Consider the following 25,581-nt stretch of genomic DNA (forward strand, 5'->3'; position numbering starts at 1 on the left):
AAGACCAAATTACTGCTTTGTTCTCATTTGCTTTATTTATTTTGGTGAGCGGACTTCATGTTTCAGCTTGTTACAGTATGTCCTTCTACTTCAAGGAATTCATGAACATTTGCTTGAACTTCTCCAGGTCAACTTTCTTCATGATGAAAGCCTTGTGTTTCTTCTTCTGCAGGTCCATGTAGTCCAGCACCATCATGCCTCGGGTGTAGGCTCCCTTCAGCTCCACGGTCACTGCAACCTGGAGGAGGAACACCAGACACTGCGGGGTGAGGATTTCAACTGACATGTTTTGTATTTTAAAGACAAGTCTTTTTAAAGACACAGCAGCAGATGCTCGCCTCTTCACTCTCTGTTATGACTGTGTCATCGATGGCGGCAGCCATGGCGTAGGTGTCACAGGAATTGAACCCTTTTCCTTCTGTGATCTCCTTTTGATAATCTGCTGATTGAGCTTTCTGCAGAGACAATACACAAGGCACATTTAGACATATGACAGGGGGTCATATGGCACTGAAAGGCCTCCAAAATACAGTAATGGGATACATTGCACTCAATTCATGCCCAAGTCATAGCAGTAATAGCTGCTTACAGGGTTCTATATAACCCCCCAACACACAATATGTTAAACTCTGCTCCTTTCTCTCCACAATACACTTTTTCCTCAAATCATTACAATCTTTACACTCTTACCTTCATTGAGAAGGCTGTAATCTTCCTCATAAAGGCAGCCTTTTCAGTTTTTTGGTCCAGCCAGCAGTCACAGAAAGACTGAGGGTAAAAAACCAGACATTATCACTTTTCAAATAAAGTCATTTTGCACTGCATACTGCTTAAAATCAGAAGGATTTAAATCGTGTTTGGAGCCTTTAAATCTTAAAAACTAATTATGACTAGATGGATTTTTTAGAACATGCCAAAGGACATTGTTGAAATGAAACTGCGATATGCATGTTGGCTTTTGCTTTTGATATGGGAAGCATTTTGGATTAATACATTTATCACACAGACAGAGATAAGATAAAGGGGAAATACTCAAATTAATCAAGACAAGTCCTTTAAACACATCATTTTGTTTGTGTTTCCAGCCTCACCCATGGCAGGCTGTTCCTGCAGCTGAACTCCCAGGTGGCGATGTAGGTGGGACAGGTGTAGCGGTCCAACACAATGAAGGCAGCTTCAGGGTCAGCCACAAAGTTAAACTCTCCACACTCTGTGGTGTTACCCCTGGCTACACACACAGTTATAATTCTTAATCACATGAGTGCAGAGGTGGAAAATCACAGAGACACATCTGGGTGGGAAAATTGGGTCTGAAATGAATGACAGGTAGCGTACAGTCAGTGTTTCCTCCCATGATGTAGAGCGCCTTCAGCTTCTGGGGAAAGGAAGGGTCCAGTTGGACAGCGACAGCCAGGTTGGTGAGGGGCGCAACAGCAACCAGACTCACCTGCGCACAGAGCACAGGGGAATAAAAGGCTAAACATATTTCTCAGAAGAATCCCGACACCAACTTTCAGCTCCATTCAGCAATCATTAAAAATCCTTATGTTTGTCTCACTTCTCCAGGGTTTTGGTTGACGAGCTTGATCATGGCTGGCACGCCTCGTTTCTTCTGCAGCAGCTCCAGGCCTGGAGCATCTGGATCTGGGACGTCACCCAGCCCGTCCTTCCCGTGGTAATCTGCAGCGTGGCGTTTTTGACCAAGCAGTGGCCCTGAACATCCGCGGTACACTGGGATCTGTGGAGTGTGATAGATTGGGCATGTGTATGGGTGAGTTGCTGCTAATACGAATATATGATAATATCATGAATATATCCCTAAATCCAACAACTGAGTCACAACCAACCATACCTCCAGGTAAAGTTGTATAGAAAAAACCCACAAACTTACATCCAGCCTGTTGCAGACTTTCAGGACACGCAGTGTGTTCTTAAGAACATTCTCCAGTGGTGTGTTGCCAAAGCAACAGATGATCCCCAAAATCTCCACATTAGGGGCCCCGAGGGCCACCATGAGGGCCTGAGCATCATCTACCCCTATGTCCGCATCGAGGATCAGCTTCTTCTTCATCCTACATTCAACAACAAGAATACATTCATACGTGTGATATAGCGTCTTTTAACTTATTGTTCTGGTTTTGTGGCTCACAACTAGTGATGCCACTTGTCCCGTATAATATAGTATTGTCCTGTATTGTGATAGCTACAGTGTGCCATTCTTCCATATACACAACTCAATAGTTCTCCAAGGGTGTCAGCAGAGGACTTGGGGGCAAGTGTGTCTGTTCGTGAGAGAGAAAATAACCTTATGGAAATAAAACTTAAGACTAGGCTACCCCATTGTTTCTGAAAGCTGTGGGACTGGAAGTTAAAATGAGAAATTTTCAGGTTCTTTTACTGAAATAAAAGTACTAATACCACACTGTGGAAATACTCCACTACAACAGTCCTGCATGTAAAACCTTACTTAAGTAGTTAGTATTGTCATCCAAATATAGGCCTACTGAAAGTATTAATTGTGTGGTAAAATATCCCTGTCAGTGTTTTCTCATTATATATTATGTTTCTGGAATAATATTACCGCTGCATTCATGTGTAGACTGTGTTGCATTTTATGGCAGTAGATGTTTAAGGTTGTGCCAATTTGGACGCCTTTAGTTACTGTTGGGTAATATAGTCTACAAAATGCAACATATTCTATAAGATCATCATCTGTCTGTAGCGTCGCTGCCCTGTGAGACGCAGCTTATCCAGCAGGCTGATGATTTTCTGCAGCTGACGAGAGCTGCAGCCAATGAGAGCGCCTGACACAGGCGGAGGGGGAACCAGGACAAGTGTCGCCTGCAGCTTACTTTAAATACTTCAATGTGTTGCGTTTGCAACAAGGACTAAAGTTGTTTTAGCACGCAGTGAAAAAGGCTATCAATAGTAAGCTATGTGTGTGGAAACAGCCAGCAACCCCCCCCCCCAACCAGAAAAACAACCTCAAACAACCCTCTGGACTCTGAAGTTGCTGTTTCTTCTTCTATTTGTGCATACCAAATGCCATATACCATTTGACCAAACACTCTAGACTCTGAAGTTGCTGCTGTTGCACTATTGAATTATCATAACACATCAGATCATAACAGTCTTGTGTTCTTGGCTTTTTGTCTTGTTATCTCGTCTGGTAACATTGTTGCTGTTTACTGTCTTTGTGTAAAAGATCTCCCTATCTGTTGAGCACTTTTTTGTACTTACTCTTGTGGCAGGAATGTCTGACTTAGTGTCTTGTCTGTTGTGTGTTGTGCATGTCTAGTTTATGTGAAGAAATTGACAATAAAGCTGACTTGACTTGATGGAAAATGGCTATTTCACAGCATATACACATAGGCCAACTGTATACCTAAGTGCTCTGTCTGATCGTTCTTTCACTGCTGCAAGTCACACACCAACAACTTTGACAGTTTGTCATAGTTTAAACTACACATTAAGCTGCAGATTTCAGTTTTTGTGCTCCACACATCTGGCACACACATGTCAAGAAAACTTGGGATCTGCTCCAACCCAGCTTTAACAAATGTGCCAAAGTCTTTTTTAAATTAAATTTGGATTCATTCAAATCAGATATGTTAAATGGATAATACTTAGCCATGCAGTTGAGTGTTCAAGGTTTAAAACAGTGAAAATAACATTAAATGCTTACCTGTTAAACAGAGTGTTACTGATCTCTGCTGCTGTCTCCTGCTGATCGCCTTTATCTGAAGACCAGCCTTTTAAAGCGCCCCGAAGGCACGTAGAGGAGTTACTTAAGCAAGATGCAAACCCCCTCCTGGAAGTCTTTCTGCAGACATGTTGTTAAATTGTGTCTTTTTTTTATAAATTGGGAGTGGTTATCGCAGAATATCCAAGGAATTCCAAAGAATATGGATTATTTATTAGTGGTAGTTAGAACTTGGAAGGTAGTTTGGAGAAGAGAGATATTGTTAGATGGATGTATAGCGGCCCCTGGATCTCTCTGTAATGGAGAGTGTTTATTGCTTTAATTGGGGACTCCAAGAGGTGGGATATTACTGGAGTAATCTTCCACAAACAGGAAATCCATTTAGGACAACATCTTCTGCAAGACTATAGCAGTCAAAATACAAATAATTACAAAATGCTGCAACAGATATCAACAGGAAATGTTGTTCCCAAACAGTTTTCTATCTGTCCATGGACAAGTTACTGTCTGCACAACTTTTGCTCATAGATACAAACTGCTGCGTAGTCATCCAAAGGGAACAGTGTGAAAAACATCTAAAAAAAAACCTCTGTACTGGCCTAGCCTTTGAAATGGCTGTGTGGGTGTGTTTTTCCTGGTATGTGCTGGAAAGCTTTACAAAAGAGAAATTATTTCTGTGGATGCTCCTTAAACTTTTATTGTTACCATACAGAAATAATGCAATGTTTGCTTGGATTTCTTACATATTGTAAGGGTTGTGTGAATATGAGTGGGTCTACAAATGTAATATTTGTGTGCCAGATTGCAGCCATTCATTTTAATATCACTAGTGCAAAGTCAGCCGCTTTAAAAAAGAATAATGTGTAAACGTTATGTGTAATAATGTTAACCTACATTGCAAATATGAAAAGACAAAGTCCAACGTACTGCTTCTTATTTATTTTTTTGGTGACGTTATGCAGTATATCGTTCTACTTCAGGGAATTCATTAACATTTGCTTGAACTTCTCCAGGTCGACTTTCTTCATGATGACAGCCTTGTGTTTCTTCTTCTGCAGGTCCATGTAGTCCAGCACCATCATGCCTCGGGTGTAGGCTCCCTTCAGCTCCACGGTCACTGCAACCTGGAGGAGGAACACCAGACACTGCTGGGTGAGGATTTCAACTGACATGTTTTGTATTTTAAAGACAAGTCTTTTTAAAGACACAGCAGCAGACGGTCACCTTGTCACTCTCTGTTATGAGTGTGTCATCGACGGCGGCAGCCATGGCGTAGGTGTCACAGGAATTGAACCCTTTTCCTTCTGTGATCTCCTTTTGATAATCTGCTGACTGAGCTTTCTGCAGAGACAATACACAAGGCACATTTAGACATATGACAGGGGATCATATGGTATTGAAAGCACCACAGGAAAAGCTGCCACCAGAGGGCCCCCAAACAGCATGTACAGGGTTCTCTGTTGATTTATTGTCAATAGCATTAAAAAATACCCGCCCTACATAGAATTCATTCAGTCATATCAGGATAAAATCAAAAGGTCCTGTAAATGCAACACAAAATATTGAAATTTGGTGACTTTTGAAAAGTTTATTAGTTCAGAACATTTGGGTGGCACATTAATGGATAAGGTGGTGTAAGATGCAGTGCATAATAACCCTTCTGAGAACATTGCATAGTTGTTTACTTGCGTAAACATGCTCTATTTTGCATGCTGTAATTTGACTAAAATAGGATTACTTCCCTCCTCGTATTAACACAATCTGCGCACTCTTACCTTCATTGAAAGAGATGAAATCTTTTTCATAAAGGCAGCCTTCTTTGTTTTTTGAGCCAGCCACTGGTCACAAAAAGACTGTGGGCGGGAAACAGACAGACAAACATCTGTTGTCACATGTTACTTTAAATATTAATTCAGTTTAGTTGTCAGTGAGGATGTCTAAAGAACTGTTGTGTGTTCAGCCTCACCCACGGCAGGCTGCTCCTGCAGCTGAACTCCCAGGTGGCGATGTAGGTGGGACAGGTGTAGCGGTCCAACACAATGAAGGCAGCTTCAGGGTCAGCCACAAAGTTAAACTCTCCACACTCTGTGGTGTTACCCCTGGCTACACACACACACACACACACACACACACACACACACACACACAACACACCATAAGTGCTAAATGAGATGGAAATCACAGGAGAAGAATACACCAGACTACTAATTGTATACTGTTTTTGTTTTTTTAATTTATAGCAGATACCCTACATTCAATGTTTCCACCCATGATGTAGAGGCCCTTCAGTTTCTTGGGGAGGGAGGGGTCCAGTTGGATTGCCACGGCCAGGTTAGTGAGGGGGGCCGTGGCCACTAGAGTCACCTGTAGACAGTAAAGCAATACACATTTAGTCTTGAGTGATCTTTAAGATGTTCGATGGAGCAGACCCACGATGGGGCGAAGTGTTTGTCTCACCTCTCCAGGGTTCTCATTCACAATCTTGATCATTCCCTGCACGGCATTTGCCTTCTGCAGCAGCTCCAGGCCTGGAGCATCTGGATCTGGGACGTCACCCAGCCCGTCCTTCCCGTGGTAATCTCCAGCGTGGCGCGATTGACCCAGCAGAGGCCCTGAACATCCGCGGTACACTGGGATCTGTGGAGTAAGTAATGTGTTATGCTTGAAATATATCAATCATCATATATCCAATGCTTTTGTTTAGCCAGGAATAATAGCATAAATTACCATAATATGAACCCCTTAAAACCCCCTTACTCAGTCAGAACACCAAAGTTAGTTAGCCACAAACTCACATCCAGCTTGTTGCAGACTTTCAGGACACGCAGCGTGTTCTTGAGGACGTTCTCCAGCGGTGTGTTGCCATGGCAGCAGGTGATCCCCAAAATCTCCACGTTGGGGGCCGCGAGGGCCAACATTATGCCCTGAGCATCATCCACCCCTGTGTCCACGTCGAGGAGCAACTTCTTCTTCATCCTACAACAAGTAAAGAGACCAGAGCAAGTGTCATGCTGAGGGATCAACACCAGCCAACAGCTTTTTTCACAACTTGGCAACCCCAAAGTTGTTGTAATTGGCTTATTTAGGATGGCTGGGAGAACTCTGCAGAATAAAACACATGCAAATAGACAGATGTAGACAAATTGTGCATAATTGTTAATGCCTTTTAACAAAATAAAACACATTAATAAAGCTATTTATAACTTGTTAGAAAGCAGAAGTAAAATATCTGAAGACTGCAGGCAGACATACCATTACTTATACACGTTAAGATTTCACTTTGTCCTTGCTGTCTCACTAGAATCCTCAGAATAATGTAAATTACTCTTTGATCTAAAATCAATTCCTCACAACATACACACACATCTACTTTGTCTGCTTGCATCATGATCCTGATTCAGGAAGTATAGTATTCGTCTAAAGGCATATTTTATGCCTGCAACACTACATGAGATTAATTTTAGTTATGTGGTGTGCAATCTTTGGATACAAATGTTCCCCTCAGTCAGCAAATTATATACATTTGACAAGTTTGGCATTCAAAGTGTAGAATGTGAGTAAAATGACTGTACTAAGTGTTGAACAATGTTTGTCTGTGCAACATAAGTAAGCATATGTAATATGAGCAACATGTCATTAGGTGTGGCAGGGTTGACAAGTTTTTTCACACTCACGCAAAAGATTTCATGCAAACCCCTTTAGGCTATTCAAAATAGTTTCAAAAGTTCCAAAAAACGTTTTTATACATCTCGACATAATGCTTGAAGGGGACAGAAATAGCAGATGATTACTGTTGTTTTTATGAATGATATTTTTAAAGGTAAATCTCACAGTTCTATTTTCATGCTAATCCGCACACCTTTGAATGTCTGTGGTTTGAAAAATGGTCTGAATGACATTTAAATGTGAGATCCTCACCTGGTGAGCGGATCCTGATGGATGTTTGCTGATGTCTGTGTTGAAAGTGGAGCGGCGGACTGAAGTGAAGAGCCTCCTTTTAAAAAACCGGAGGCACATACCGTAGAGGTGGTGCAAATTAGGCACACACCCTTTAAAATTGTTGCTTCTACGATTGCTTTTTGCTTCCTTTCAAAAAGCATGAATCAACAATACGTGGTTTATTTGATTTGATAAGACTCGTAAATGTACCAGCTGTGGTTACCCTGTTGGACATATTATTGGCATTGGCAAACATACAATAAAACAGAAAGAAGTGTTTTTAGGTCTTGGAAGGACCATGCAGTATTTACTTACAAAATGTTGCATCAAGACTTAACTGTAACAGAACAGTGTTGAAAGCAAGGGATTGCATGGCTGTCCTAAAGCAACTATAACAGAAGATCCTGCATTCAATTTGAGGGATGAAAAAGCATCTGTAAAGCTGTACTGTACTTGTTTGGCCACATGCAGATGATTTAAAGATGTTTAATGTGTAACATTTGGGCTATTAATGTAAAAGATAATGTCATGTAACAGATTATTTGGCAACAACAGTCCATTTTTGTTCAGTGACCATGCAATGCTTCTGCTTCCTATTAGAAAACATATGGCCCTGTAATCTCCGCAGTGGCGTCTAAGTCACTGACACTTCGGCTCTTTGCTGCCTCACACACCTTCTGCAAAGCCTGTCATTTTGATTAAAGTATATGCTTTCACGAGAGGCAAGCGATACCTTGAAGAACGAGTTGTATATCTCTAGACGGACAGGTTTATCCTATCTACACAACCTAAAAACAGGCTTTTTCTCAAATACAAGCCTATGGCAGCAGCGATGCCAAGCACCCTGCAGGTACATCCGTCTTGACACTGCAAATATGTGCTTGTAGCTACTTGCAAGTATTTTCTCTTTTGTTCAAGCTTGTCGTTGCAGGTGCAAGAACAGAACTCTAACCTGCAATAAAACTCACTGTGGGTGACCTCAAATCTTCAGGAGTGCTTGACATAAAATGGAGTACAGATTGTCCTTCTGTTGAGCTTCATGCGTCCTTGTAATCTGTTCAGCCGGGACACCCAATTTACATGTTGTGCAGGAAAATATTTTGACAAGAGACTGTAATTCAGCGTTTTTCCTGTCTTTGCTGTATTTACCTTGTACAAAAAACTATCATAGTCTATTTAAAGCACTTTTTGTCCCATGACACAAAAAAACAACAACACAGAAAGTGCAGTTAATTGTCTTTAATAGTAAAAAGAAGGAAGACAAAACGGTAGCCTATAAAATGTATTGCCTTTATACATTGTGGTTTAGTTTGATTTCTTCAGGGTCGAGAAATGCTCAGTTTAACTTAACATGGTTTTACTGTTTATTGAGAAAATGCAGATATATTATGATTTTTACACCAGAGTCTGTAGGATCAATAGGAAACTTCAGTCCCCAGAATCCTCTGCATCACATGAGGCAGGTCTGGGCTTGGCCAGGTTGGCCCTGATTCGAGCCTGGTCCACAGCATCCAGCAGGTTTTTGGAGTCCAGTGCCAGAGTGTGAGCAGCTGCCAACATCTGCCGCTGGCATTCCTCTTTTAGCGACGTTATGGAGTTCTGCTGTGCCAGGCGCATCTTGTTGATCAGCTCCCCTAAATCCTTGTTCAGCAGTTTCTTAGTGCCATCGATCTGAGAAGATGAGGACAGAAGACGGTCAAATGTGAGTATTTACCTTCCAGCTTTTCTTTGCGTCCTGATTTAATGCACTGCATGTCCCTTCGCCAATCCAATAACCAAACTATGTCTATTGCTACATGCAGTGGGAGAAATATTCAGATCCTTTACTTAAGTAAAAGTACTAATACCACACTTTAAAAATACTCTGTTACCAGTAAAAGTCCTGCATTTGCAGTGTTACTAAAGCAAAAGTATTTAAGTATCATCAGGAAAAGTTACTTGTAAAAGTAAAAGTACTCATAAAGAAAAATACTCCCAATTTTGAAACTGGAAATGATTTTAACAGTTCTGTCAGTGTTAAATCGGCTAAGCATTTCAGCTACACCTGTAGGCCTACATATTGTTGGGTAGTGTCATTTATGATAAAACACAGTGTTCTGTGTGCAAAAACCTTAATTTGTAGAGTAACAAGTGACTAAATCTGTCAAATTAATGTACTGTATTAACGAGTAAAAAGTACAATATTCCCCTCTGAAATGTAGTGGAGTAGAGAAATAACAGACTAAGAAGTAAAGTACAAGTATCTTAAATTTGTACTTGTGTAAATGTTAGTTACATTCCACCCCCGACTACATGCATTGTCACAGTGTCACAACAATAGGACCGACTGGTGAAGGGAGGCCTACCTCTGTTGTAACAGAGCTGTGCAGAGAGGGCAGGATCTCATCCACACTTTGGATCAGGCTACGAAGAAGGACGCCCACCACCTGAAGGGGGACGAGGGAGGGAGGCAGAGACAGGGGGATGGAAGAGGGATAGATATCTCTACATTTATACTGTAGTATGTGTTTAAGATTAATACAGGCCCAGAAAAAAACTTCCCAGGTTCTCAGAGAACAGTCTTGTTAAATGATGTGAAAAGATGACTTACTCTGACAGCATTAGGATACTCGGAGGCGGGCAGCGTGTTGACATCATTCTTCAGCTGAACCACCTGCTTCACCATCGCCATGACGCCGGTGTAAACCTGGTCACCTGATCGGTCCATCTCAGCTGTGGGACGAGGCTACAACAACACAATACTTATTTTTTAAAGACCAAATTGAATACATAGCTCCATTTCAGTACTACAAATGTCGGCTGTGGAAACGGACAGGAAGGTAAAAAATGTAAGTATATTTCAACCATATTAATAACAGAGGCATGTTTAATTTTCACCTGTGGGACTGTGGGAGGTATTGTTGGCTTGTCTGGAGGACCTGACGGAGAAAGAAAAGCTGCTTATCTGCACATTTCCTTGACACATTTCCTGCACATACGTATGTACGGGGTGCCGTGGTCTTCTATTGTTAACACAATAACATTTAGCATATTCTACATAAAATAAATGGGAAAAATAATGCATTTGTATTATCTTCAATATCTCATTTGTTTTTTGTCTTCGAAGGTTTGATTGCATGCAAACATGCGGTACATGCTATTAATATTTTGAAAGTATGTTTCATGCTGTGCATCTCTGCATATACAATGTATTGAATTTTGTGGGGTTTTTTGTATTATGCTGCTGCATTATTAAAAGAACACACCACCATTTATTGAACGGGCTTATCACGGTCTCCCCTAGCTCTAGATGGGTGGGCCAATGCATATTTTGTCTCAGTGCGTGCATTGTTTTAGTGTAGTCCGGTTGTTCTTGTTTTTTTTGTTTGCTCACTTTTACTCACAACATGCTAACGGGCAACATAGGATTCCATTCACTACGCTAAGCTAACTAGCGGCGGCGCTGCTGGTGTTGCACAAGACTAAAACAATGCGTTGGCCCACCTATTTAGAGCTAGGGGAAACAATGATAAGCCCTACTTCAACAAATGGTGGTGTATTTGTTTAACACTGTGAGGACAATAGGTTAGTTTAGGAAAGCTCTTTGTCTGGACTCACCATCTTCTGGCCTTTTTTCAGGAGGCTGCAAGAAAAGAGGACATGAAGTTATAATTTTAGTCAGATCAGAGGTCAAGTTATTGACCTGTTGTTACTATTACTTGTCTTTTTATAAATTGAAGATGCTAAAGAGGTTTAGTTATCATTGGTGCTACTGTCTAAACCATGTGGCTCACTCTGAAGTTGTTATTCTTTAATAAGAAGTAAGAATACTACAATAGTCTCAGTTAGACAGGATCACTTTTTGTAGAAAAGAAATCATGCTTTCAGTGCTTTAAATTAGGACTCATACTGACAAGATTAAACTTTAAAAGAGAGTGTAAACGAGAGCTGGTGGACCAAACTACATTTAAAAAGCTTGTGTACAACCTAAGTCCATTAACAGGTGCGTCTCTACCCCCTTGTGGTCAAAATGTATTAACAGCAATGCAAATTGCACAAGAGGGAAAAAACTAAATAATGTACCTTGGTGTGGGAATCCACTCGTACAATAGGATCCTACAGAAAAACAGAAGCCGACATTAGTGAATGCAGCAATGGCTGTAAGTGATGTAGGTGAGGTGGTCATTTCGGTGTTTCATGTGACATGTTCTTGCCAAAGATCTTCCACTTTGAAAAACGTGTGTGTGTGTGTGTGTGTGTGTGTGTGTGTGTGTGTGTGTGTGTGATCCCTCACCAGTCGTCTCTCCTCCTGCTCCAGCCACTGTTTATCCATCAGCATCTCTTTTCTTGTCTTTGTAAAGTGTCCTCCACTTGCTCTTTCTCTTTCTCCCACACCGGCCTGGTATCCCTGTCTGTCCTCTACACACACACACACACACACACACACACACACACACACACACACACACACACACACACACACACACACACACACACACAATATTGACAAAAAGCTTCAGATTAGCTTTCCACATACAATACATAAAATTTCTCACCTAATAGTAACGTGTTTATTGGTTTTTAATTGCTTCTAATATGCTTGTTTTATGTGTTGGTTTTATAGCTTATCTGTTTTTAATAAGCAATATGTGCTGGTTTTACTGTAAAGTGTCTTTGAATACCATGTAAAGCGCTATATAAATAAAATGTATTATTATTATTATTATTATTATTATAAAGCGATCATGTGCCAGTATTTTCCCTATATAATTTGCATTTGGTTTTACAAACTTGGGTTTTGGTTGCAGGTTTATTCAGCATTCTTTCTCTCTATAAGGAAACAGGAAGTCACAGCAAGGAATGAATAGGTCATTACAATAAACCTAAATTTGGTCAGATATGGAATACAATGCCTCTCTTTGTAGCATGTTACTCTGTGAGTGTGAGTGTGTGTGTGTGTGTGTGTGTGTGTTGACACCTGTGTGTGCGTAACTCGAGGAAGGGTGTTGCCTTGTATTCTAGATGGCTGTTGAGAGAGAGAGAAAGAGACAACATAAGATTTATCCAAGATCTGTCAGGTGAAAAAACATCTTTTTCATCCTTATGCATTTTTCTTTCATTGGATCCCCTTAACCACAAAAATGTCTGTTTGTGTTCTCTGGGTCCACATTTAAAGAAATGTATATATATACATATATATATATATATATATATATATATTGAGATATTTTAAAATGTGTAAATGAAACAAGAAGAAAGAAGTACAAAACTAAACATAAACAGCAGCAAATAAGTGGACTCAAATTCAGATTGAAATGAAGAAGTGGTTAGATAGTTAGCTGGCTTGCTAGCAAATGTAAAGTGGACAGACACACAAGCTATGCTGCTGTTAGAAACACAATTAGGTAATTGAGGGACCAACAATATGTTGACTTTTTTAGCCAAAAGTAGAGGATTCTCCCATTCACTTCAGTACAGCTCCAGTGGCCATCTAGTCGTACCTTGGGTGGAGGCTCTGTGACGTGTTTAGGGTCAAATAATGCGACGGAGCAAGTTCTGTCTTGCCCCCCCTTCTGCTCCAACTCTATCCTGTGGATGTCACTATCAAACACACAAGCACAGACAGTGTGTGTTGTCCTTGTGTCAAATAAAGTGAGGAGGAAAAACATTCACAGTTCATAAAAGTTCATCTTGACTTCATGTGTTCTTAAAGGTGAACTTCTGTATTAATTGACATGATGTCTGACCAATAAAAAAAGAAAAACATTGTTGAATATACATATTGAACTTATTTTGTTCAGTTGTTTGACCTGAAATCCCAGCATGCAAAGCTGAAAGTACCGATTCTAATCTGAGAAAGGATTGCTTAGAAACTTTAACTAGTTAGTTTCACTATCAAAACAAGACTTTCAGAACTGGGACGTTCATCACCTGCAAATGTCCTTACAAGGATAGAAAGATGAGACAAAGCATCCAAAGTGAGGAAAACTGCAATTAAGTCAAGTGTTGGGTGCAGCAGTAATAGAGGAGAAGAAATACATGAGTGTGTACCTTAGGGAGCAGACGAGGTGGCCGAAGCTGGGTCGGCCGTGAGGCTCGTAGGCCCAGCAGCGGGTGAGCAGGGAGTAGACGGTGGGCGGGCAATGCTGGGGCTTGGGAAGTCGAATCCCCAACTCCAGCTGGTTGATCACCTGCCCGTTCTCTAGCCAGAAGAACGGCTGCTGGGCCATGGAGAAGATCTCCCACACACACACCCCTGGTTCAACAAACATTATTATTATTATTATTACTATAGACATGGAAATTGCAGAACTAAATTTAGAGCATGTCTGAGTTGCATTTCTCACCAAACATCCAGACATCACTGGCTGTGGTGAAGCGTCTGAAGTTGATGGACTCAGGCGCCATCCATTTGATCGGTAATCGACTAACTGAGGCTGTGCACCGAAGGGAAATATTTAAAGAGAAATGGTGTGAATGGATGCTGGAGGAAAGAGATAAGCTTTGACACACTTGAATGAGTTTCCCCTTCACTGCGATTCTCTGAAATGCTGACCACAGACATCTGTGTGTAAGTGCACACACTTACACGTACACAAGTGCACGTGTGTATACCTTTATAATACTCTTGTTCGTCCACGTAGCGAGACAGGCCAAAGTCGCCGAGCTTGACGCATTTAGGAGATGCCACCAAGACATTTCTCACCGCTATATCTCTGCACCACACAGGCAGAACAGAAACCAAATTACTTTAATTGAAATGCGTGTTTAAAAACAGCAGAGTGCCTGTTTGTAGGTTTCCTCCAATGCTGCGTGAGCCTGTGTTACCTGTGCACCATGTTGAGTCCTTCCAAGTAAGCCAAGGCTTTGCAGATTTGTAGACAGTACAGGATTAACGTTGCAGAGTTCAGGATGTCCTGCTCCTCGACGAGATAGTTCCCCAGCTGTCATGAAAAGAAAAACACCTACTTTTTACAAGGTACAGTATAGTTTGCATTCCCACATTCATCTCATATGACTTATTTTTGCTTCATACAGACACATGTTCACAATTTACAAAATAAGAGTGAGCTCAAATGTGATCATTCAGATAATGAGCAGTACATTTTGATTCAAAATGTCATTATTAACGTACGTACTTTTCACAATGAGCCATTCAAACAGACGCACACAAACACAACTGCAACACACACCTCTCCGTGTTCAAGCAGCTCCATGACGATCCAGACAGGATCCACTTCAATGACTCCGATTAGTCTAACAATGTGGGGATGATCCAGATTTTTCATCAAGCCTTTAACGGACAGAACAGCTGGGATCAATAACATATCACATTATAGAGAAAGAAAATGGTGTTTTAGCCTTTATTGAAAGGAGACAGAAAAGACAGAGAGGAAACATGAGTGGGGGGCAGAGAGGGGAATGAAATGTAACAAAGGTCCTAAACCAGAGAAACAGCCATCGCTGTAGATACCCCCTAACCACTAGGACTGCAGGAAACCTCAAGCCTGACAGGAAAACCCTTATCAAAAACATTGTGTTTGTATGGTGGAGTTTGCACAAGTGACAAATTTGTCTTTAGAAGAAGTATACATATTTGTCAGTCATACTTTTAGTAATCAAGTGCGGTTTACAGAAGACAAAAGACAAAATTGTCTTTATAGCTTGTTCCCCTAAATGGCCAAAACATCTGCAGCTGTAAAGTAAGGCTATTTAACTCTATAAATAAGAAACAACACATTATTTGCCTTAATCATGTAACAATGTCTTATAATTGTCACTTATGTCTGTAACCCACAACCAGACAACAGGAAGTCGACTACAGTAATCTTCTGACTGATGAAACATGCAAAACCCTGAAATGTTCCAATATCAGATACTGCGCTCTTCTGCCATTACATTATACTCTGAAATTGCGTACTTCTTTTTACGGCGATTAAAACAATAATTAGTCATATTTTCCACTACCGAAAGGAAAGGTTTTATACTTCCTGTTATGAACGTCTATCAGGCGTTGAAGTTGCACCACAAATTTCCGCACAATTCCTAGAGTTAATCACTGCGACATACTCACCAGCTTCACTGAGAAACTTTTCCTTTACTTCAGCTGAACAGTCCTTACATGTTTTGATGGCCACACAGATCCTCTCTCCTGTCTGCAGACACACACATGCATACATTACTTTCACAATAACGGGGAATTCAGAGGTGTATTAAATTAAGTTTGCGATCCACCAGTGCCCCACTCACATGGGTGGCTTGATGTAATCACATTACAGTTAAGGTGACCAACACATTTGGTGGTAGACTGTAATTTGTTATGTGCAATACACTCGGCACTTTGTCGATTTTATTATTTTATCTTTTCCCTTTTTATTGAGTTCTTGTTTCAAATATTTTTCTTCTTGCTTATTTTTGGATCTTGCACTTTCCCATATGCCTTTATATCGTGCTCCCTGTGTGGCTGGGTTAGCTCAGTTGGTAGAGCAGGCGCACATATATAGAGGTCTACTCCTTGATGCAGGGCTGTGGGTTCAATTCCGACCTGCTGCATGGCATTCCCCTATCACGTCGTCATCTGTCCTGTTGAGTTAAAGGCCTAAAAATGCCCCCAAAAATAATCTTATATTGTGCTCCCTCTGTCATTGATGTATGTATGTATATGTCTCAGTGGACGTTAGAAAATGAATTACCCTTCAGGGATAATTAAAGCGTCAGGATCTGTTTTTTTATTTTAATCCTTGAGTGTGTTAAGCGAACTGTGATGATACTCAGGCCATAAACAAACTTACTGGGCTTTTATAAACGCCATCATGAACCTCTCCGAAGAATCCCTCACCCAGGAGCCGACCCACAACAACGTCGTCTCTGGAGATCCTGTGCTTCTCTGAACACACAAAAATTAACAAAGAGCTGAGAAATATACAAAATCTGCTCTGCTGGAGACCTGGATACAAATATTTGTACAGTAAATAACATAAACAGTGACGTTTCTCAGCTGATTGCTTGGTTGGATGACCCGGTGGATGTAAAGGTACGTTTTCAGTGAAACAGGACTCACCACCGCAGGCTGCTGCATTTTCTGGAATCTCAGCATAAATGTCCGAACCTGAAGTTTAAGAAACAAATTACAGGAGTCAGTTTTACAAATGTTCTTCTATATACAGCCACAACCAAACAGAAGAAGCCTCTGAAAAATCGTGAATCAGTCATAAGACTTACTCAAGCTTCTAAAAGAACCACTGGGACCACCCCTGAAAGGGAGATGGAGACATTTTAGTTTTAAATGTCTTCTTTAAAGCAAGCATTCATTAACCTTTCAACTATAGCCTGCTTTAACATATGTGACTTTTTAGTCCAGCAGACAGACAGATCTGAATCTAAAGGAGGAGGAAGGTGTAAAACCAACCCAATGTATGCTTCCACCACTAATGTAATTCATCAGACTCACTGTTTTGGGATGTCAGGTAATTTCAGTTTCATGTCTCTCCCTGAAAGAATCAGATATTTGGTTTAGTTGTAGTTGTGAATCCAACATGATTTATCTCAGAAGCTTTAGAAAATAAATGGAACATTTTAGGGGTTATACCTGGTCATACTTTGGTCCCTTTTGGTCATGATAACATTGATAACACACATTGTTTCACTATGATACATTCGCATAGGTGAAAGTGTACCTTTGCTGGGCCGGATAATGAGCGAGCTCTCAGAGCTGCCTTCCAGCCGGCAGTAGCCGTCGATCAGGTCGGCCATGTTTTCTGCCACAGCCAGGGAGGAGGTGTTCACTGACAGTGGCTGGAGGGTTGAAGATACAAGACATTCAGTCTGTGTTGAACTGCTTCAACTTGCTTCGCACCTTAAACTCAACTGACTCATCTAAAAGTCATCTTAGAGGCCAGAAACATAGCTATCCTGGCCCTGTAAAAGGGAAAAGAAAATCCCCCACAATTCTCCAGGAAGTCACTGCATCTGTCACAGACGTAGTTTCAGCACTTACCTACCCTAAACAAAACTCAACTTGTCGTTTATGGGCAGTTTTTGTTTGGATTTGCCAAATGCTGCGCTAATGTTGCAAATTAGCATATTTCCCCAAAATGTCACACTATGCCTTTAAGAGGTTTAGAGTTACCTGTTTGGCTCCCTCGATGTGTACAGTGAGCAGAGCCCGACTGTCACTCTCAGCAGAGCAGGAGATACTGCGCACCTCAGAGAACGTGGCCAAGCAAACGGGCTGCAAAAAGAGACAAAGTTATTTACTGCTACTATAAATAATTATTGGTCATAGTTATTGTTTAATAATGAGCTATTGCACTGTTCAATCCCTGCGCTGTTCACTTTTGCACTACCACCACTGCGCACACTCTACCATAGCACCCTATCATGATCATTGCATCACATGGTCAGTCCATACCAGACCTTTGTAATCACTAACAAATTGTCCACTCTTTAAATATCTGTGAGTGATTCTTATGTATATGAGGTGTATGTGTGTATTTGTGTTTGTTGTGTTATGGTTGTCTTAGCTACTGGATGCCTAAAGTTTTCTTCAGGATGAATAAAGTATCTATTTTCCTCACGTTCCAAGGGTTGCATACAGTGTATTTGTGTTTGTAGAGTCTTTTAACACACAGGACATCCTTCATATATAATAATAATAATAATAATACATTTTTCTTAAAGCGCCTTTCATGACACCCAAGGTCACTTCACAAACAAAAAAAGGACGTTAAAGTCATTGTCATCTCATAAAGGTGCTGAGGTTTAAACTGTATATCATCATGTCTTGTCGTGCGTTTCACGTTCTATAAATGTAATAAACATGAGTAAATAACAGAAGTATTTAACAAAACCTGAGAGAGAAAAAAAGAGTGTGAACTCACTGTGGAGTTTTCAGTTTGTTGACTGATGCCTTCAGGGCCGATGACCAGGTCTATTGTTAGATTCCAACCATGCTGTATAGATAAAGGGCATATACGGACGCAAACATAAAAAAAAAAACATTTAGCTGGAGATGTGACAGGAAATAACCTTTAGAGTGCCAAAAGCTCACCACTAGCTGACAGGCGAAGCTCTCCTGTGTGTAGCTGTAACACTGAGCCAGAGTGGTGAAGAACTTGGTCATGCACTGGTCCTGCTTCAGAGTGGAGTAGCCCAGGAACGTCTGCTGGATCAGCCGACGTAACTGCTTGGGCTGACATAGCACACAGACAAACACTGAAAATTAAAACGTTGTAATATCATTATGTACTATACAGTAGTTGTTTCAGCTCATTACCTTCATGCTGTTGATCAGCTCTCTGGGGAAGAACAGGTCCAGTCCCACGTCCTTCCTACAGGAGTAAAATCAGACACATTTTTTCGAAGCGTGCATGGTCAGATATAGAAACTCAAAGAAACAATTCAAACCAGGGACCTTCTAGCTGCCACTGGCGCTAATGTGTGTACCATTTAGGCATAAAAGGCCGGATGTAAAATTGCCATTGCCCCAAGAGGTTGATACACACATTCAACAATCACACGTGACTTACTCTAATAGCTCAAAGTTTGACTTTTTCTCCAGTCCATTTGGATTCATGTCTTTGTAGAACCTCCTGCAAACACAATGAACGAACACAATGATCTTTTATTAAGATTATTAAAGTTAAAATTACAATGAAAAGTCAGATTTCCATATGTTTTGATTATAAAGCAGGACCTAAAAATGAGCATAATTGGGAGACCACTATTTCCAACTGTTGTCCTGTTTTGTCTCCTTTTCTAAGAACGTGCCTGAGGGGGTAGTTGTACAGTACCTAATTTCCAGACAACCGAGCTGTAGAGCCATCCCATCACTCACTTTTGAGGCATACTGCTGCATGTAGTCACTTCGTACCTGTGGATAAGCACACAGACACACCTTCCATTGAGTAGAGCCATTCTAACTGACCCTTAACAAGGGCTGGGCAGTATGGAGAAAATCAAATATCACAATATTTTTGACCAAATACCTCAACATCGATAACGCAACAATATTGTGGTAATGTGAATATAATGACTAAGTGGGAAAGTGGGAAGTGGGAAGTTCAGAAAATGACATAACTTTACTGGAATGCAGCTTTCAAAACCAGGAAAAGACAACATTTAAGTCATGTTACGACATTACAATATCCAAAATCTAAGGCGATATCTAGTCTCACGTAACGACATCAAGATAATATTGAAATATTGCCCAGCTCTACCCTCAACTAACCTTTACCGTAATCTAAACCATATCCTGATTGTATTCCAAACCCTGTAAAGATCCTTAGGGAAGTAAGAGACAGTAAAATGACCTCACTACCAAGAGTTAGCAAACCAAACACACATATTACTGACCTGCTGGTAAAAGTAGAGCATGGTGGTACTGTCATCTTTGAATTTCTCCATGAAGTCTGAGGGGATGTATCTGATTCTCAGGTCATATCTGTACAAACAAACGCCACACTTAGCTTTGCTAAGTCACTTTACCATTATCACGTAAAGTTTTACTTTGCTTTCTTGAAATAAAAACTGTACACTGAGGCAAAGACTGAAGCACTGACCTCCACTCAGCCTCTAGGTGCTGCTGCTCGTAGCGCTGGGTGAGTTCAGACACAGCCAGGTCTGGGTGCAGCCAGTGTATCTCTGAGGACTTGAGGTGTTTGAGGAGGAGGCCATAGCACTGGCTGTATTTTATGCCTGGTCCCACACAGCCACTGGACAGCACCAGGTTAACGATAGCCTGGGGTAGAAGTCATTATACAGTTATGTCTCTGGGACACTGGCTTTTCAGAATGTTAATGTAAACAAAAACCATATTAAGAGAAATACCTCGCAACAAGTCTCATCTACCAAATACACCATTTTCTTAACAAGGATGGTGCAAGTCTTATTTTTTCTAACCAAGCAGCTAATATCCAAAATGTAAAGTAGACTTCCTTGTTTTCTTGTCTTGGTTTAGTTCAAAGCAAATAATATGGTAAATAAATTATAGAGTATGGCTGTATTGAGTACAGCTGACTACAGTTTAATACAGACATGTAAAAGGAATTACAGAAACATGCTCCTGAGGAAAGAGTACAATAAAGTACTATAGTAGTAAAGTACATTAGAGTACAGTGTAGTAGAACACAGTAGTTGGGTAATTAGCAAACAGTATAGTATGTATGGTAGAGTTTGGTAAACTACATCAGAGCTGAGATTCCCAACCACGGGTACTTGTACTCCAGGGAGTACTTCTGCTGTTGCCAGGGGGTACGTGGTGAGATCGTACAGTAGTAGGACTAATATGAAAAAATTGATTAAATTAGGATTCTGATTAAAAGAACATTAACATCAAGTTGAAAAACTGGTTAGCAAGCGTGCACCTTAGTGTAGAGAGATACAGAAACTTCATCAGAGATGGGAAGTAACAAAGGACAAATACTTAATTAGACTTAGACTTAGACTAGACTTAGACTTAGACTTAGACTTCTCTTTATTGATCCTTTGGGGATGACTCCCGCGAGGAATTTGAAAATTCCAGCAGTAGTTTTAGCAAGAAAAAAGAAATTAAAAAATAGATAAAAAAAGACAGTATAAAGACAACTAAATAACAATAATGATAATAACAATAATAACAACAATAAGAACTGCTGTACTTAAGTAGATTTCTCAGATATTTTTCCTTTACTTTACTATTTTATTTTTGTAGCAACTTTTTCTTTTACTCCTTACATTTTAACACAAATATGGGTACTTTCTACTCCTTATTTTTTACAAAATTGGCTTGTTACTTTAGTTTTGTACAAGAGGTTGTGAATCAGGTGTGATTGTGAGTGCACGTCGAAGAATAAGGCGGACATGCGCCTCACACCGCGAGCGCCACACGGGAAAAAAAGTGGGAAAGAAGAAAAAGAGACTAGACGTCTGGAGGATAATCAGCTGAGATTGTGCGTGTGTGAATTCATGCGAACAGTAAGTCGTATAACTTATGTTGTCAGTTCATTTAAGTCCCAGTCTCTGTCCCAATAATCATATAAGTGATGTTTTAGGCCTATTGGCAGACATCCATTTAAAATGTAGCCAACGGCATATAAAGAGCCTTTCGTCCACGTCCACTGAAGTGTCTCCGCGTGCTCTCTAGTAACATTTGTGTCCAGGTAGCTTTGTCATTTGCAAGGCTACTTTTACTTTTAAGTACATTTCCATGCCTGTACTTTGTCATTTTACTTGAGCTACTTTTTAGGGCGGCTGTGGCTCAGTGGTGCAGCAGTTGCCTGCCAATCGGAAGGTTGGTGGTTCGATCTGTGGCCCTGTGGTCTCATGTTGAAGTGTCCTTGGGCAGAACACTGAACCCCGGGGAGTGTGAATGTGTATCTGATGAGCAGGTGGCACCTTTTACGGCAGACTGTGTGTGAAAGGTTCCTGTATGATGTTAAAGTGCTTTGAGGAGTCGTTAAAACTAGAAAAGCGCTAACTAAATACAGCGCATTTACTTTCACTAGAGTAAAAAAGTTAAATCAATACTTTTACCAGAGTATTTTTTAACACAAGTATCTGTACTTCTACTTGAGTAAGGGAAGAGAGTACTTTTACCATCTCTGAAAGTCATGACTAAATGGTAGCGATAAAAAGCTAAAAGTAATGACTAAACAATTCAGATGTTTGACTAAAAGTAATGGATAAACGGTTGAAACATTCAAACTGCCTTGTTCAAATCAAAAGCCTGAGGGACGAAAAGTTATCTTAATAACAGAGATATGCATTTGGAGCCAGAGTGTGCGCCACTTTTTTTTTATTGTCAAGTCTACTTCTAGTGATCATCACCTCACGACAACCCTTGGTGTACGTTACTTTTCTATATTATATAGTATTTTAGGGCACCATAAACAAGTATTGATATTATTGTAGGCCCTGTTCAATATGCAATTCTATTTTATACAATATATGTAGTAGAGAGTCATTGCCGGTCTATCTTTTACGTTAGGGAACCTTGGCCTAACAATATGTTGAAGACCCCTGGAAAAGAGGACAGTTCAGTAAAGAACAGCTGAGTAAAGTAAAGGACAGCGAAGGACAGTACACTGGAGTAGAACGCAGTAGAGTACACTTGTACAACTGGTACAACTAGTAGAGAACAGTAGTTTATACCTTGACAGTCCATCCTTCTTCACAGCGGACCAGTTTGAAGTTCTTGCCCAGATTGGAGCTGTTGCTAAGGAAACACACTTTGATGATCTTCACTGGGAAGATGCTGTCCCTGGCCACAGTTGCCGAGGGAGACATATCCGAGGAATCTGACTGGCTGGTGGGAGACATGCTCCTCCAGGACAGGGTGCTGGTGTCTCCCGACATCACACAAACACACACAGTGTATACTACTGCATACAGACAAACATTGCTGTCACGCCCACATACACCATTTCACTTTCTTCCTTCTCTCTCATACACGTACAGTCACGTAAAACACATACATGAAAGGACCCATTGAAGCTGGAGAGAGACAGGAGTTGGACACAACAATAATTATATGGTCATGCTGTTGGATTTGAAGAACATTTGTATCTGAGTAAACGATTCAACTTCTTCCACTGCGATCTCTCTGTACTTACCAGTCTTTCACAATCTCAACGGCCCAGACGAAAACAGTGTTGTCTCTCAAACTGAAGACAAGTGTGTGGTATCAACAGACTGCATTGACCACTTTGTAAAGTACAGATGTGTTCTTCTTTGACAGGTTAACAGAGCAGACTTGCAAGCTCTGCGCTGACATAGAACCGCATCAGTAAGCGGAAGGAAACAGTACTTACGCGCAAATAAGGAAGTTGAAGAGCAACAGAAAAACTGACTGGACTGATGAAACCGCTGTGCCACCCCCTGTCTCACATGCAATGGCACAGTCCAGCACCAAACCATAACCCACCCCCAACCGCGCAAAATCAGCATGGCCTACAGTGCACTCACTTCCTCTTCCAAAAGTTTTGATGTAGCACAGAACAGGTGAAAAGTGGGCGATTTTGAAATGAAGAAATGATTAATACAATTTCTTAAAGAACTCCTTCAAGCACAACATCAGCTGATTATTTACATGGTTTTACACACACTATGCCTTGAAATTTGGTACACACATTCATGGTCCTCCGAGGGTGAATCCCATTGACTTTGGCAATCCCCTTGCTCTTTCTCTAGTGTCACTATCAGTTTTTGTTTTGAGTAAAATGTCTCCACAATTACTTGATAGAGTGCCATGACATTTGGTACAGATATCTAAGTCCCCGTCAGGAGGCTTTCTCTAAGATGAAAAGCATTTATGCAAAGCTGCAGCATGACAGTAACCAAACCGGTACATATGTTGTGGTAAAGTACACTGTAGTGAACATGAGGTTGTTGACGGAAAATCCTTTCTGTTCTTTTCAGAGTCGACCTCAGCGGTTTTGTTCTGCCTTTGTTAACTCTGCAGAGTCAGACGACTCTCTTTGAGCGTGTGTGGGTGATTTGGGTCACGGATGTTAAAAAAAAACATATGTGACAGCAGTAAGCACTGCCAGGAAAAGTGTGGCCTCTGTCATTTTCAGATTACTATTACTACTGTTACTATTTTCCAAATTTTAATTAGTTTCATACTATTTACTGTCTAACTTGCATGGGGATACTATAATACTACTATTTGTAAAATTATGCAGACAACGTAGATCGGCAATCGGAACTCCCTCGTCTGCGTGTCTAAACAGTGCAAATATGTCCTAGCTCGGGCCTGATCGAACATTTTCTTGACATGGACAGACATTTCTCAAACCTTAGGGGTAAATGATAAATTATAATGTGCTACACCTTATTCCTGTGGTACTGACAGTCATCACACATTAAAGTGACACTGCTCTTCAATTGAATACTTAGTGTGACATCCTGTTATGAAGAGTATGCATCTTTCACACTCACAGCCCAAAAGAAAACAGCACCAACTTTTACTTATCAAGTACTAATTTGAGAGCTGTGGTGACTTGAAAACGGGGTGCAGAAAGTCCAGACACCATGGTGGGTGATGGGCATTACTGACTTATTTTGTGTGTTAGCTTGGCTTAGAACCAATAAATTAGTAGCTGCGTTTGTTACATTCTCTGAAATCAATTCAAAAAAGGGTTCTGCTGCAGAATTGCATATTGGCTGCAGATCAACAGCCTGATAGTACCTTTTAGATTTATCTGAGGGCAATTTTTCTTCTCTTTATCTTTGTTTCTTGAAAAGGAAGGTATCCAGTATGTGTTGGAAACTATACTGTATGTACAACAGCGAACAACTCAAACGTTAAAAAATAAAAAATGATTACAGGACTACAGTAGGTCCCAAAAATGATGATACTGAAACAGTATTTTCAGTTTTGCATGTTGTTTATATGCTCCTTTTAAATATCACTAGATAATTCCAATAGTTTAAGGAGTTTATAGTGAGTCTTACCAAAGGTTACGATACAATGAATTTTTCTTGATATCTATATTTCCTTATACCTCCACATTATTCTTTGACCTACTTTTTACTTTCAGTGTCCCTTTAAGGAATCTAACTTGAGTAAAATGTTGTAGTATGTTACTAGCAAGAGTTATTTGTTTAAAGTGGAATTTTTTTAAATGAGGATTTTTTGGGGCATTTCCACCAGGGCTCGGACTCGAACTCTCAACTTCTGCGTCGAGGAATAAACCTCCATGTACCCTATGTGCCTCCTCTACCAACTGAGTCACCCGCCCACTAAAGGGGAATATTTGTTGTCAGCAAAACCTGTTCCCTACACCGTCCAATAGAGGGCGACACAACCCAATAGATAAAAGGCTTCCAGTAAATGAATAAGTAATGCCATGGCCTATTGTCATGGCCCTGCAGTCACAGACAGAAATCGTCTTATAACCTTAACAGTCCACGCTTAAAAACCAAGCTATGCATTAGCACAAGTTAATCCCACTGCTACTCTCGTGGCGAAACTAATATCT

At 40.6% G+C, this 25,581-nt stretch overlaps 3 protein-coding genes and 1 long non-coding RNA gene across 5 annotated transcripts; 1 reads left to right on the forward strand and 3 right to left on the reverse strand.

Moving 5' to 3' along the window:
• Positions 1 to 15: 15 nt before the first annotated feature.
• Positions 16 to 7,818, reverse strand: LOC116673760 (inosine-uridine preferring nucleoside hydrolase). 2 transcript variants are annotated; one of them, XM_032506017.1, is made up of 9 exons: positions 7,622 to 7,818; positions 6,499 to 6,679; positions 6,161 to 6,340; positions 5,956 to 6,067; positions 5,670 to 5,806; positions 5,479 to 5,556; positions 4,928 to 5,044; positions 4,671 to 4,827; positions 16 to 79 (listed from the first exon to the last, which is right to left on the reverse strand). In XM_032506017.1, the coding sequence occupies exons 1-8, from the start codon at positions 7,801 to 7,803 to the stop codon at positions 4,675 to 4,677; spliced, it is 1,140 nt and encodes a 379-aa protein (XP_032361908.1). In that variant the 5' UTR covers positions 7,804 to 7,818; the 3' UTR covers positions 16 to 79; positions 4,671 to 4,674. The 2 variants fall into 2 exon arrangements, with proteins under 2 accessions (XP_032361908.1, XP_032361907.1); XM_032506016.1 differs by lacking the exon at positions 16 to 79 and having other exon boundaries at positions 4,621 to 4,827.
• On the reverse strand, positions 17 to 5,838 carry LOC116673779 (inosine-uridine preferring nucleoside hydrolase). The gene is made up of 9 exons (XM_032506046.1): positions 5,823 to 5,838; positions 3,686 to 3,726; positions 1,892 to 2,072; positions 1,559 to 1,738; positions 1,336 to 1,447; positions 1,092 to 1,228; positions 691 to 768; positions 339 to 455; positions 17 to 238 (listed from the first exon to the last, which is right to left on the reverse strand). Exons 3-9 carry the CDS (start codon positions 2,069 to 2,071, stop codon positions 86 to 88), a joined length of 957 nt encoding a protein of 318 aa, XP_032361937.1. The 5' UTR covers position 2,072; positions 3,686 to 3,726; positions 5,823 to 5,838; the 3' UTR covers positions 17 to 85.
• LOC116673787 (uncharacterized) lies at positions 5,615 to 20,872 on the forward strand. The gene is made up of 3 exons (XR_004327879.1): positions 5,615 to 5,626; positions 12,798 to 12,801; positions 20,814 to 20,872. It is a non-coding gene; the product is annotated as an uncharacterized LOC116673787 (long non-coding RNA).
• Positions 9,035 to 24,317, reverse strand: LOC116673744 (protein-tyrosine kinase 2-beta-like). Its single transcript, XM_032505985.1, is given in 31 exon segments — positions 9,035 to 9,313; positions 9,988 to 10,068; positions 10,233 to 10,367; positions 10,520 to 10,560; positions 11,240 to 11,264; positions 11,705 to 11,737; positions 11,916 to 11,971; positions 11,974 to 12,040; positions 12,600 to 12,647; positions 13,123 to 13,222; positions 13,673 to 13,877; positions 13,969 to 14,058; positions 14,237 to 14,337; positions 14,450 to 14,565; positions 14,815 to 14,915; positions 15,696 to 15,777; positions 16,414 to 16,508; positions 16,683 to 16,730; positions 16,844 to 16,875; positions 17,073 to 17,112; positions 17,299 to 17,416; positions 17,751 to 17,852; positions 18,502 to 18,573; positions 18,672 to 18,812; positions 18,897 to 18,951; positions 19,150 to 19,212; positions 19,414 to 19,493; positions 19,976 to 20,063; positions 20,182 to 20,360; positions 22,751 to 23,092; positions 23,212 to 24,317. Coding segments are annotated over 30 exon segments (2,841 nt in total). The 5' UTR covers positions 22,955 to 23,092; positions 23,212 to 24,317; the 3' UTR covers positions 9,035 to 9,070.
• Positions 24,318 to 25,581: the final 1,264 nt, after the last annotated feature.

Source organism: Etheostoma spectabile, chromosome 24 (assembly GCF_008692095.1).
Source record: "Etheostoma spectabile isolate EspeVRDwgs_2016 chromosome 24, UIUC_Espe_1.0, whole genome shotgun sequence".
In the NCBI taxonomy this organism is placed as follows: domain Eukaryota; kingdom Metazoa; phylum Chordata; class Actinopteri; order Perciformes; family Percidae; genus Etheostoma; species Etheostoma spectabile.